Source organism: Spea bombifrons, chromosome 8, assembly GCF_027358695.1.
Source record: "Spea bombifrons isolate aSpeBom1 chromosome 8, aSpeBom1.2.pri, whole genome shotgun sequence".
Classification (NCBI taxonomy): domain Eukaryota; kingdom Metazoa; phylum Chordata; class Amphibia; order Anura; family Pelobatidae; genus Spea; species Spea bombifrons.
This window is the reverse complement of record NC_071094.1, coordinates 21,374,452-21,388,425: the sequence shown is the minus strand read 5'-3', so window position 1 is coordinate 21,388,425 and position 13,974 is coordinate 21,374,452. Positions and strand designations below refer to the sequence as shown.

The window sequence follows — 13,974 nt, the reverse complement described above, 5'->3', positions numbered from 1 at the left end:
AGTGTAAGTGAAGGGCAGTAACGGAGGCTGTCTGTGAGATGCAGACCCCCACCAGCTCTGTCAGCCGGTGGGGGTCTGCATCGCACAGACAGCCTCCGTTACTCACCTTCACTTACGCTGAGGCTTCTGTGAAGCTGCAGTGACAGTGCCTGTCAGCAACGGAGGTTCACAAAACGCCAAGGAGTCGGGAGAGAGGCAGAGGAGTGTATAGGAGGCGGGAGGAGTCAGAGGTGTGTATGGGAGGGGGGGAGAGAGACGAAAGTGAGAGACCGGCCGACAGTGAGGGGAATCCAGGTCCCCTGCAGCGTTGCGGGGGATCTGGATTCTAGTGTTATAATCCGATCTCTGTTTGAGGTCGGATTTTATAAGGATACAATCGATAAAAATCGATTCGACTAATCGATAATGAAAATTAGTTGTTTCAGCCCTAATCGTTATCAACAATACTGATGTTATAGTGTTTCATATGCCAATTTTTGAAAATTTATAAAACAGGTTTATAATATTAATAGAAACTTACATATGCGTTTATGAATATTTCACCTGGCTTTTTGAAAGATCTCATACTTTGCAACCCCTTTCAACAGGAAATGCATGTAATGTGATAGTGTTATTTATAAAAGGTGTGTGTGTGTGTGTATATATATATGTGTATGTATATATATATATATATATATGTGTATATTAACCATTAAACGTATTCATAATAGGTATGAATTCCAACCCATCTCACCACCACCCGTGTGTGATGCAGTTAGTCCAACCTCCTGTGCCACATATTACAACACATCTGCCGCTAAAGCTGAGCTGTTAAATAAAATGAAGGATCTTCCTAATGTGCAAGAGGAAGCAGGAAAAGCAGTGGGAGTCGAGGAAGAGGAGGACGAACTGACCGTGAGGAAGGTATGTCAGCAATTATATTGCTGTTTGTATACAGAAGTTAAGTTTGTTTGTGAATAATTTTTGTGGTGCCGATGACAGACGTTTAAGAAAAACAAAATGATCATAAAGGTAGGCAATGTAGCACAGCTGTGCCACTGTTAATTGTTTCGTGCCACACCCTCAATCACAAAAAAATAGCAGTCTATTAAAAATAAGGTTCTGCCTAAAAGACATGCATAAACTGTATGTATAAGAAATAGTCCACGTGATATATTTGTTTAAGGGGTATGACAAATATAGAATTGACAAAGACAGACTTATACATTAGATAGAGGGCCCTACACATCTTCATGTAAGTTGGGCAGGTGCAAGTTAATTTAAAATAAAAATGTAATGGAGAAGTGTGGCCATGTTTTGCTTTATGTTTCCCTCATGTTCTAATGTCTATATTTTACTTAAGTGAGAGGGGTTTCATTAAACTTATCTCCCCATAACCACTGATGTAATATCCTATTAGGGAAAGGGCCTTGTTTGTGCCTGGGAAACAAGTACATACCACCCTTTTGCCCTGACTTCTGATTTTATGTCTACGTTTTTAATTTCCTCACTCCTCTTCACTCCTTGTGTTCTTTTGGCCCATATAGCTCTCTTTCTCTTATTTTAAAACATCCATTTTTCCACATCCTTTCCTCCTTAGATGCAACTAATAGACAGTATCAGCAGGAAACTGTCTGTTCTTCATGAAGCCCAGCAAGACCTCCAGGAAGATATTAGTGCTAACACTACCCTAGGAAGTGAGATAGCTGAGCTGCTTAAGAGCCTTTGCAAGCCAAATGAGTATGACAAGTTTCGGACCTTCATTGGAGACCTTGAAAAAGTGGTAAATCTTTTGCTGTCTCTGTCTGGACGTTTGGCAAGAGTGGAAAGTGCCTTGAGCAGTGAAGATCCGGAGCCCTCCTTGGAGGAGAAGGTACTGTACTTAAATGTAGGGCAAATTGGGTGGCATAAACCTTTGTTTCCTACTAGTTGTCATTTTTACTTGTGGGAGCTGTACTGCAATTTCTATCAGACTTTTATAGTGTTCACTTTTATATATTTCCGGGAACCTAGAAATGTAGGTTCCCTAACTTTTTAATTTTTAGTTTTAAGTACAACTTTACTAGTATTCCTTAATGTTATGTTTTAGCTTGTAAATATTCACCTCATGGATAACTTTTTCTTTCTTTCCCATATGCAGTTAAGCCTTCTTGAGAAGAAGAAGCAGCTGAATGACCAATTGGAGGATGCAAAAGAACTCAAAGCACATGTCACTCGAAGAGAGCAATTGGTTCTTGAAACCATATCTCGATACCTTAATGAAGATCAACTCCAGGACTACCAACACTTCGTTAAGATGACATCTGCACTAATTGTTGAACAGAGGGAACTGGAGGATAAAATCCGCTTGGGAGAGGAACAACTGAGGTGTCTGAAAGACAGCATGTAGTTAGAAGAACAAAAAACCTATTCTTCATGAAGAAACTGGATTTCAAATACAAATAATTGATTACTTTACCTACACTTTGCAGTATTCCAGTAAAATACATAAATCTTATTTTATTTTTGCTTTACTTACATTGTATAGCTTAAATTGCAACTGGAACCTCATTGTAGAAACTTATGCAAATTTCTTATATTTTTACATAATACAAAATCTGGGAAATTCCTAATAGAGGCTAGGCACTGCTGTACTAAATGCAGCTACCTTAAAGTTTAAAATCAACCTTGTCAACGACAGAATAGATGATGTAGTGGCATTTTTGGTGTAAAACCGCCAATGCATTTTTTTTTTTTTTGTAAAAGGTCATGTGTTTCTTGCTTTGTATATTTTTAAAATTGTGAGTATTTCTAATGGAGACCAATGTATTGTCCCTGAACCCACTCAGTTTGTTTTTTTACCAAAATTTGAAAACAATTGGCACTTTTGCCTCCTAGTCACTATATTGACTATGTACTTTAATTTTAATACAAGAATTTGCAAATTCAGATGACCACATCTTGTGTAATGCCAAAGATCACTGGTTTTAATAGTTTATTTAATGATACTGAACATCAGTACCTTCCAACTCTCTTCTGTTTGAATATACAGTTTTGTACTGGAATTTCATCTCTTGAGTTAGTATTTCTTACTTTTCCATTAAACTCTTGAGATGTGCCACAAGTACAAATTGCTGAAGGACAGTATGTACTGGCTTTTGGCTACAAGAATTGTGATGTGAAGTGGCACTCTAAGCTCAAAGCATTAGTTTCCCATTATAATGGAATTTATGCAATTGAACTCGGGACGACGCACTGCAATATTTTACTTCCGTTTGATGAAGGATATCAGTGTGTGTGTGTGTGTGTGTGTGTGTGTATAGATATCTAGATATAGATATATAATTGCCCTGAGTGATATACAAAATTTAAATGTTTTAGAACCCCCTACGTCTTTTCGACCAAAGATCTAAGACATGTCTTCAAAGGGTACTAACAGCCCGGATCAAAAATTGAAAACGTTTTGTTTCTTATGAACATGTGCCATGTTATTCATTTATAAACACTTACTGTAGCTTGTAATGCTATGTACAGTTGTGCCGTATATTCTACTCTGTGCTGTTCTAAAACTCAATCCTATATCTTACATTTATGTAACTAATTTTCCTCTGTTTTAACATAATAATGCTTGCAACAACATAGGTTTTTTTTTTTTTAGTATGGCACACTAAACTTTTTTTACTCGAGCAGTACGAGTAGCTAAGAAGAATTTTGCGCGGTTGTGATTTCACAATTGAAATACGTTATATATAGATTTGTATTTTATTTTTTTAAAGCTATTAAAAGGGAAAATTTTAATTTTCTAAATTTAAAAAAAGTAGTTTATGTGTACTTACAATCACTCAGGACCAAGCCAAAGACTCAAAAGATTACATATATCTGGATTTAGACTAAATCAAATTGATTATTGCATATGATTGTTTGCACATTGTGAATTGCAAGCCTTTTATACACATCAGATCCTTTTGTTTTATTTTTATGTATATCTTTCATAACCTGGTCACTGTATTTTGGTTAAGCAAGAAGAACAATTATAACATTCTTATGTATCTTTAAACCCATAAAATAACATTTGTAGTCAGCTACACAGTAAATAAAACTAATTGCTGTCTTGGAAAGTTTTCAATGTTTAAAGGTATTTTTTCTGTCAGGATTTTGTGTGGTATGGATTCCAATATATTATATTTTTTATTTGTATAATATTCTGAATTTATGTTTTTATTTTAGTTCCCTAACTAAAAGGTCAATGAGGGTTGTTCCTAAAAGTGTTTAATAAAACAGCTCCGCACAATCACGATGTATTGATCTCACAACGGTAGTGTCTTCTCAGGAATAGTCCTGTTGGAAAACAGAAAATATCTAGTTTATGGTAATGAAGATCCACAAGCAGCCTGCAATAAATCAAAGGACTGAAAAATCCAATTTGTTTTAAAATCTTTAACGTTTCATAAGCAACCTTGTTGTTTTAGTTAAAATGGTGCCACTGTACTTTAAAAATATATTTTTGTCTTATTTTGAAAGAACTGAAGATTTTAAAACATTTACAAGCAGCCTTTTCTACTACTGATAGAGGAGGTTTTACCAACATCCACTCTACTGACTTGGAGCTAAAATAAAAAATGATTATACACATTCTAAAGAGAATATGATAAAAATTAAATTGCGTTTGGTAAAATGATATTGTGCATTTGTGTCATTGAGAGAGTTGTGTTTATAATGTTTTTATAATTTTCAGGTTTCTTAACCATTCTGGCAGTGCAGTAGTCCCTGCAGTATGAAAACTATTGTTCTCTCAATTGTAACATCAAAGTATCCTAATAATTGACATATTTAGCAGTTGGTCCAAGTACATTTTTAAAGATGTGTCCAATTTATTCTATGCATGCTTCATAATCATCTTTCTATTGTAGTGATCAAATACATAAGGTAAAATCAACTATCGTTCAGCAGAAAAGAAGGTTAAGACATGAAAAGGCCAATTAAAAATGAAGTATTACATGGTTTGTCTTCAATTGTAAATCTGTTTATTGTGCCAATGGGCAATGCAATTCTTTGTAACAATGTATTCATGGAAGAATTTCTTTTGTATTGTGGGGTGTCCCTTCTATTTGTGTCATAATTGTCTCTAATTGTGACTCCCTCTGCACTACAGTAAATATAACATATTGGTGCTAATAGCATTCTTAAAAGACTTGTGTATTTATTGTATTGGTGTGTATGTTTGTGTTGGTGCTTGTAGGGTATTTTTGCTGTTTTTGCTATGAATGCATGTAGAGTTGTAAGGGGAGCATGTACTATTTTTTTCTTTTTCTGACATGGTTTATACACTATAAACCATGCCAGAAATAACAAATATTAATGAGTGCTATATATTTTTCCAGGGGTGCAATAATGTTTTTTTTTATCTTCAACCAACATGCCCTTCTAGTCCTTCCAACACCAACTGTTTCTGTAGCTTACCACAATTCACTATTCACTTGCTGCCCCCTATTTTCCATATTTATTCCTGCTAATTATCATAGCTATTCCTACAGACAGCCTTTTTGACTATATGCCTCCTTAACTACCATATTTGCTCAATTATAAGACTACCCTTATTATAAGCAATTCCCCAAAATTTGAATATTTAGGGAAAAAGAGAAAGCATGAATATAAGACTACCCTATAGGAAAAAATGTTTTTACAATAAATATTCACATGTAAACTATTTTTTCATATTTAATAAAAACTATGGTTTAAAAAAATGTTTGGTTTCTTTTATTCCCTTTTATTTGCCACTCTGCCCCAGTTATGCACATCTGCCCCCCAGATGTGCCTTATATGCCACTCTGCCGCCCCACAGATATGCCTTATACCCCCTTATATGCCACTCTGACCCCCCGGAAATGCCTTATATCCTCTATAGGCCACTCTTAACCCCCCCCCGACTTACCAGTGCATCCCTTTACTTGGTGTGACCCGTTCAGACTCCCTGGCATCTGGTGTAACAGACCTCCGCTTCTGCTGGCCAGTACTTCCACCGGGGCTTCTATGACTGAGCGCCGGCATCACATGACCTTCCGGTGCTACACCATAGAAAGTGCCGGCAGCACCTCTGCCGGGGCTTCTGTGGTAGAGGACTGCATTGGGACCGTGGGACCCGCCAAGAAAGTTGCGGGCGGTCTTGCTAGGGTTGCGGGCGGTCAGGCACTGTACCTGCGGGTCCCGGTAATCCGGAAGGCTGCCTTCTCGCTGCTCCCTTACAGTGTCTCCTCTCTTGCTCCGCCCAGGAACAAAACGGAGTCACGTGATGTGATGTCACTTCCCGTGACTCTGCCTTTTTCCGGGGGCGGAGCAAGAGAAGAGATGCTGCGAGGGAGCAACTCGAAGGCAGCCTTGCGGGACTGGGCGGTTCAGGTAAGGGGGTGGGCTTAATTGGCCAGAAATGTGGCGGGAGGGGAACACCCACATTGCGGGAGCGGGCGGGATTGGTAAACAAATCAGCGGGAGTGGGATTATAAAAGCAGTCCCGCGCAGGGCTGTATTCTGTGGCATAGCACCGGAAAGTCATGTGACAATGCACAGACCTCCTCCGGCTGCCAGAGAGGCGGATCCGGGTTCCCTTCAGTGCTGCGGGGAATCTGGATCTTATTCTTGTAGCGAACCCAAAAAATTGGGGCGCAGGTACATATAAAGGGAAGAAAAAATAACACAATATAGTGTAGATGTATGTTCAATGTGAATGAAAGATGATGTATTGCGCTCACAAGTGAAGAATGTGATTCTGACCCATCAGTATGGAGTATAAGAAATTCTTTAATATTCTTCGTAAAAATCTAAAAAACAAACTAAAATGGTGCACTAACTTCAGATAAAACACAAGTTTTCTGGTAGAAATGCACTCACAATTTTGTTCATGCACAAAGGTGCATATGCAGGCGTTAGTATAAAGTCCACCAAAAAGCAGAAAGTAGTAAAAGTCCACTTGGATCCTTCTCTCGACGCGTTTCGCCCCTTGGTCTTCCTCAGGAGATCAAACGGTGAGTAAATCAGTGACCGGTAAGCAAAGAAACCTGCGGTGTTGGACCTTCATAACTCTCATGCCAACAGCGAATAGACATCATTGAGTTACCCTCATGTGAAAGCTTTGTTACAAAGGCCTGTTAAAACTGTAGACATTAAACCATATGTCCACCAAATAAAACATAATCTGGCTCAAGGTAAACAAATACTTGTAACCTCTGTTTTACCACACCTTCAAACCCTGCTTAAAAGATTTTATTGAAACGGGTGGTATTTTAAAAGAGAATGTATTATTGTTACAAAAGCCTCCGTGCCCTGTGCTCCTGGGGGCCAGCCTCCTTCCTACACACTATGGTCCCTGGCCTTGTAACAGGGGGGCTGGCCGCCTAAGGCCTGTGGGGGCAAGTCTAGTCAAGTGGCCCATTGCGCCACCGATTCACCCCACAATCCATGCCCATCTTTTCATGACTTTCTAACTCATATTGATGTAATGTGATGGGATTAGGAATACCTCGGTACACAAAAAGAAAAAAAATCAACATACACGGGATGCCTGAAGCCACAATTTAGTGGCACTAATCCTTTTTAATAAGATATGCAGATAGAAATAGAGTAAATAACACAAAACCTTTACTTTTCCTCTCACTGATTTCTGGGTCTAAATAGTTTTGTCCTGTGAAGTGACTAGAAATTCAGGAGGGTGTTTTATCTCTGGATAAGTAAAAATTAAATAGCTCAATTTATTCCTACAGAAAGTAAAGTGCCAGGAAACAGATGACCAAACATACACACCACAACAGACTCTGCCACACCGACACCCCAACACACACCAGGATAGGCTCTGCCACATCGACACCCAGACACGCACATCAGGACAGCTTCTGCCACACCGACACCCCAACACACAGACACCAGGACAGGCTCTGCCACACCGACACCCAAACACACACACCAGGGGCGTACCTAGAGTATTTGGCACCCGGGGCGGATCCTGTAAGTGGCACCCCCCCCCAAATGTAAAGACATCTACAAAATTATGTTGGCAAGAATATTTATTGCACCAATTTGTAAAATGTATGTCAACTGTAAACAAAAAGAAATCTGAAAAAATAAATTAATAACTTATAAGTAAAATAAATACATTTAAATAACATTTACTGAACATATAATAGTGCTTTCTTTAATAACCCTCAAAAAAAAACAGCGCCCACATTGCCCACATAGAACCTGACCAGCACCCAAATTACACACACATAGGGCCATCTTTGCCCCCAAACAGCCCAGCATGAGTCAGCATTGTTCCCAAACAGCCGAGTGTACGCCATCTTTGTCCCATAAACACGCTACCTGTGCCATCTTTGTCCCATAAACACCCTGCCTGTGCCATTTTTGTCCAATAAACACCCTGCTTATACCATCTTTGCCTTTTTGACAAATCAACTATACACCTATGATTAACACAAACACTTTTACAGTCACTCACTAATTCACTTTCATTCACACAATTCATTCACACAATCATTTATTCTTTTACACAAATTATTTACACATATTCATTGATGCATTCTCACAAATTCATTAATTCTCTCACTCATTCACACAATTCATCCACACATTAATCCATTAATTTTTGCTCTCTCATTCTGACTCTTTATTTCAATATTCTTGCTACCCTCCTTTCTCCCTATCTAACCATTCTCACCCCCTAATGACTCCCTTCTCCCTATCTACCCCCTATCCCCCCGTCTCACTCCTTTCTCCCTATCTACCCCCTCCTAACTATCTACTCTCTCCCCCCTCTGAAGTTCACTTACCTTTCAGGAGTCCTGCGGTGGGGGTGCAAGGCCTCTGCCTCCCAGCTCTGCCACTGTATGGAACAGTATAGAGTGATGGGAGTTATGATGTACTTTAGAGCATAATGAAAAAGACATTGGAAATGGTACAGCATAACACCCATCACTCTCACACATTTACCAATCCACACATTCCAATCCACAGATTCCACACTTACCAATCCACACATTCCACACATACCAATCCACACATACCAATCCATTTACCAATCCACAGATTCCACACATACCAATCTACAGATTCCACACATACCAATCCACAGATTCCACACATACCAATCCACAGATTCCACACATACCAATCCACATTTACCAATCCACACTTACCAATCCACAGATTCCACACATACCAATCCACACATACCAATCCACATTTACCAATCCACTCTCACTCTCACTGAATGATTTCCTACCTTTCCTCTTTTCTTCTAACAGCAGTCAGCTCCTTTTCTTCCTCTTCGCTCCTCTTCTTCTGTCTTCTTCCGGTTCAGAGGGCACGGACGGCGGTGGGCGGGGCTTCAGTGCTGTGCGCCGGGATCTAACAACAAACCCCGGCTCACAGCAGCAGTTGCCGCGCGGATCGCGAGGGAGCGGTATCGGAGGTCTTTAACAGACCTCCGGCTCCCTTCAGTGATTTTAAGCCGGTTCCCGGCTTAAAATCACTGAAGGGAGCCGGAGGTCTGTTAAAGACCTCCGATACCGCTCCCTTGCGAGCCTTCTCCTCCAGCGGTGGACATTACTGTCCGTCTCTGGAGGGGTGCCGGGTGCCGGCAAGTTGGCACCCCCCTGATGAGCGGCACCCGGTGCGGACCGCCCCCCCCGCCCCCCGCTAGGTACGCTACTGACACACACCAGGACAGGCTCTGCCACACCAACAACCAAACATACACACCAGGACAGGCTCTGCCACACCGACACCCAGACACACACACCAGGACAGGCTCTATCACACTGGCACTCCATACCAGGGCCCATAGTTTGTAGGGAGGAGGCTGACCCTCAGGCCCCTCCAGAAACCCATGGCATGGAGGCTTCTGCGACAGTCCCCTAACCCAATTGCCCCTACAAGGGTAGCGCTCACCCGGCCAAACTCTGTCTCTCCCGGTGAGCATATTAGCCGATGGAGATAAGTGCCGACTGCCCCTTCTCCCGGGAGTGTACTCAGCTGCTGGGGAGTGATGCTGTCTGCACCCCTCCCCTGGTGCTCCTGTTGCTGCTGGGGAGATGACCCGGCTGCGCCGTCTCCCAGGCCATCTGTCAGCCGCTGGGGAGGGAGGACAACTTCCTCTGCTCCCGAACTAGTAACCTGCCGCTGGGTAGATGGGCCGGCTGCCGCATCTCCCCGGATCCCTGTGTCCATTGCAGGTGTGGGGCAGAGGCCAGTGGCACTCTGTCCTGTTGCCAGCTCTTCATCTGTCCAGTGTCATGGAGAGGCCGCCTTCCAGCAGACACAAGCAGTCCATCTCCAGGCACCATTCCCTGCAGATTAGCCCTTCTAAGTCAGCTGTCAGGGTCAGATCCTGGGAAAGCGGCAGCATTTTCTTGCGGTGTCCGTACAGGTCCCAGAATCTATAGCTTTCTGAGCTACTGAAGTTTTCTTATTCTTCAAAGGCTTCCCAATCTAAGCCAGGGACGCTGAGGTCCTCACCTTCCAGAGAATAGTGACTTTCTGACCCCGACTCCTGCTGGTCTGCAGCCCAATACAATGCTCGGTATAGGTCCCCGAGCTCAAGTTCCTTCGCCACCAACCGCTTCAGTTCGGCTACTTCCTCCTCAGTGTAGAGCCATCTCATCAAGCGACGCCGCAGCTTAAACAGCTTCCTGAAGCGCTGTTCTGGGGTGGGCAGGTTCTTGCCTCATCAGCTGTACCAGTTTTCCATGGCATCTTCCTTCAGCTCTAGCCGAATCAGGGCTCTCTATTCCAGCTGTACTTCCTCTGGAATCAGCCCGGGCGACCTCAACTCGCCTCTCAAACTCCTATAATCAGCATTCCTACGTAGATCCGGGTCCAAGGGGAGCTGCCTGTCCATTTCTTTCACCGTCCTCCAGACTGTTTCTGCAGATCAAGTGGCTCCGTAGAATTCCAAAATCCTCCACTGTAATCTGTTGTGGAACTTCTTCGCTACCCGTTCCTGACACTGGCTCAGTTCCTGTGCCATAGCTTCCGCTGACATTGTCTTCCCCAGCAAGCCTGTTAGTCCCGGTGGTGATTTGGGCATTCCCTTTGGAAGGAAGCATCCTACCGCTACCACCAATGTGACGGGAACGACCCGTAACTCAACTGGGTACACTCACCAAACGTTGCTTCCTCCCCATGGTCACTGGGACACCAGCGATTAACCCCTTCACCGCCAGACAAGACCAGCGTTACAGCGAGAAAAGAGGACGTTGCTGCAACAGAGCTGCTCTGTTTCTGTGGCTAGCCGAAGCTAAGCTACACAGGGTGGCTATCGTCCTGAAAAGGACAATAAGTGATCATAGCAGAAGTCACAGCTCTTCGGGAACCTCGGCGGCGCTGTAGTATACAGAAGTATAGCAATACAGTGCTCTATCGCCCTGATAAGGGCAGCACCGAGGCTTACCTCAATAACAAGACGAGACTCGTATTGAGGTGAAACAGGAACTCATTATTTGGGAAACATAAGGCTTATATACAGGCTAGATGAGAAACAAACCATGAATCATGTCCACATCTTCCTGTCCAGCCCAGACAGTCCGGCGTCACACTTAGGCGACCGAGCCCCGCAATGTCCAAATAACTTAAGCCGTCATTCTCGGGGTGATTCCGAGGGGGAGGCGGCGATCCCAGGGTACCGATGGATAGCTCGGGGTCCTGAGGGTATCATGTCCAAAAAAGCAACGCTCTCCTGGCGGTCCCAGCGACCAGGGATTTGTAAGAAGGCTCCCTCTCCGAACATTGACACTGAAGACACACACCAGGAGAGGCTCTGCCACACCGACAACCAACACACACCAGGACAGACTCTGGCACACTGACACCCAAACACACACACAAAAGGGCAGGCTTTGCTACACTGACATCCAAACACACACACACACACCAGGCTTTGCCACACTGACACCCAAATACACACACACCAGGACAGTCTCTGCCAGACTGACACCCAGACACACACACATCAGGACAGGCTCTACCACACCGACACACACACACACACCAGGACAAGCTCTACCAGAGCGACACCCAAACACACACACACACACACGATGACAGGCTCTGCCACACAGACACCCAAACACACACACTAGGAAGTCTCTGCCACACTGACACCCAGACACACATACCAGGGCAGGCTCTGCTATACCGACACCCAGACACACACACCAGGACAAGCTCTATCACACCGGCACCCAAACACACACAGCAGGACAGGCTCTGCCACACCGACACCCACCAGATGAGCTAAGCTACAATACATTTTTTAACAAAGTATTTTAGTATCGATGTATGTAATGGTCCCAGCTGCAGATGGTCCCCTTGTACCGCCAGTCTGTAAAAAAAGGGGATGTATATGTGACTAGTTGGTTCCTTCCATGATGTATGATCCCCCATATTGCAGGGAAGCATTTTATCTGGGCTGGTCAGAAGAATGTAAACGTTATATGCAGGAACGGCGCAAGGTCATGTGACATGAAGTAAAGTCATATGACTCCACTGGGTTCTGGATTCCCCTGGCCGGAACAAGAGACGTTGCTCGCACAGCACAAGTAAGCAGCAGGAAGTGACCCCCACGAACACGGTTACTGCAAGCTTTTACCCCAAACTAAAGGCGGCCCTGGAGGTCGCATTAGTTTGCGGCCGCACGGCCGGCCGTTTTATTTAGATTTAGGGAGGCCTGGAGGGCAATTGCCCCCCCCGGACCAGCCCGCCCCTGCTTTGGAAGGGGTTCTATTTTATAGAAGGTGGGTACAAGGGATCCCTTGCGACTACTTCTTCCTCCTGGTACAGATTTCCACGTTTCCCCAATTACCAGAGACTCTAAAGACTGGAGGAAGGGGCTTTGTGTGGCGTGTTACTCTCCTTCAGGTGAGGATTTACAGGACAGAGACCTCCAGTATTTGCACCAAGATTTGATATCCAGCAGGTTTTAGCCAGAAGTCAGGGAACCGCCCGTGTTTACTATCTTCCCCCACAGACTACAATAGTGACCCCCTACTGGGCTGAGACGGGCCGAGTGCAATTACTGATCAGTGTACAAAGGAGGGGCTGATGGAGAACTATGTGTGGTTTGCTGTGATTATTGTATGTAAATTACCCCCTTGTACTGTTTAAATACTGTTGTGTTCCTGTTTTTCCTCAATACTGTGTGAGTTCTGTCTTGTTATTGGGAAGCCTCGGTGCTGTCCTTGTCAGGCAGTAAAGCAGTGTATTGCTATGCTACAGTGCCACAGAGGTTCCTGAGGATCGGTGTTTCCTGCAGGGTTCAACGCTATTTTAACCTGATGATTGAAGTTCTGTATTCCTGGTGGCTATGGGCAGAAGTTGGGGTACCCAGTTGGGGTACAGGTTGTTCCCGTCACAGTTACTATTCCAAAGCCAGTGGAAACTCCCGATGTATGTTCAAATTTTGGGTCAATTTCCCACCTAAATATTGATTTTAAAGATTTGTGCCAAACTACTGGTAAATATGGATGGGAGCAGATGAGCAACTCTACTTGTTGGATTTTGTGATTATTTATCAACAAAAAGACTCATAAAATTAATAAACACAATCTGCAAGGCCAACAGAAATACAAAATATTGTCTCCTAGTATCTATTGATGCACAAGAAGCCTTCGACAAGTTACATTGGGGTTTTTTAGCCTTAATACTGAAATTCGGATTCCCCCGAGTGCTACTTTAGCTATGTTTTTTTTTGGACCAAAGAAATACCACACCCAGGACTAGTATAAATCCTCCAGTCTATAAAATATATAAATACATACATAATGATATTTTTCTTAAATACCGTATTTGCTCGATTATAAGACGAAGTTTTTTTCAGAGCAAATGCTCTGAAAAATACCCCTCGTCTTCTAATCAGGGTCGTCTTCTAATCAGACCTCAAATAGAGGTCTGATTAGGAGACTAAGATCCAGATCCCCCGCACCGCTGCAGGGGACCTGGATCCTCCTGTCTCCCCCCCCTCCCCATCATACA

At 43.3% G+C, this 13,974-nt stretch overlaps 1 protein-coding gene across 2 annotated transcripts in view; it reads left to right on the top strand.

Moving 5' to 3' along the window:
• SHROOM4 (shroom family member 4) overlaps positions 1-2,804 on the top strand; it is a 44,817-nt gene extending 42,013 nt beyond the window's left edge. For both annotated transcript variants that reach the window (XM_053472855.1, XM_053472856.1), the window contains 3 exons: positions 711-903; positions 1,580-1,852; positions 2,120-2,804. In XM_053472855.1, the coding sequence (XP_053328830.1) occupies positions 711-903; positions 1,580-1,852; positions 2,120-2,368 (715 nt within the window). In that variant the 3' untranslated portion in view covers positions 2,369-2,804. The remainder of the gene's footprint in view (positions 1-710; positions 904-1,579; positions 1,853-2,119) is intronic.
• The last annotated feature ends 11,170 nt before the right edge of the window (positions 2,805-13,974 follow it).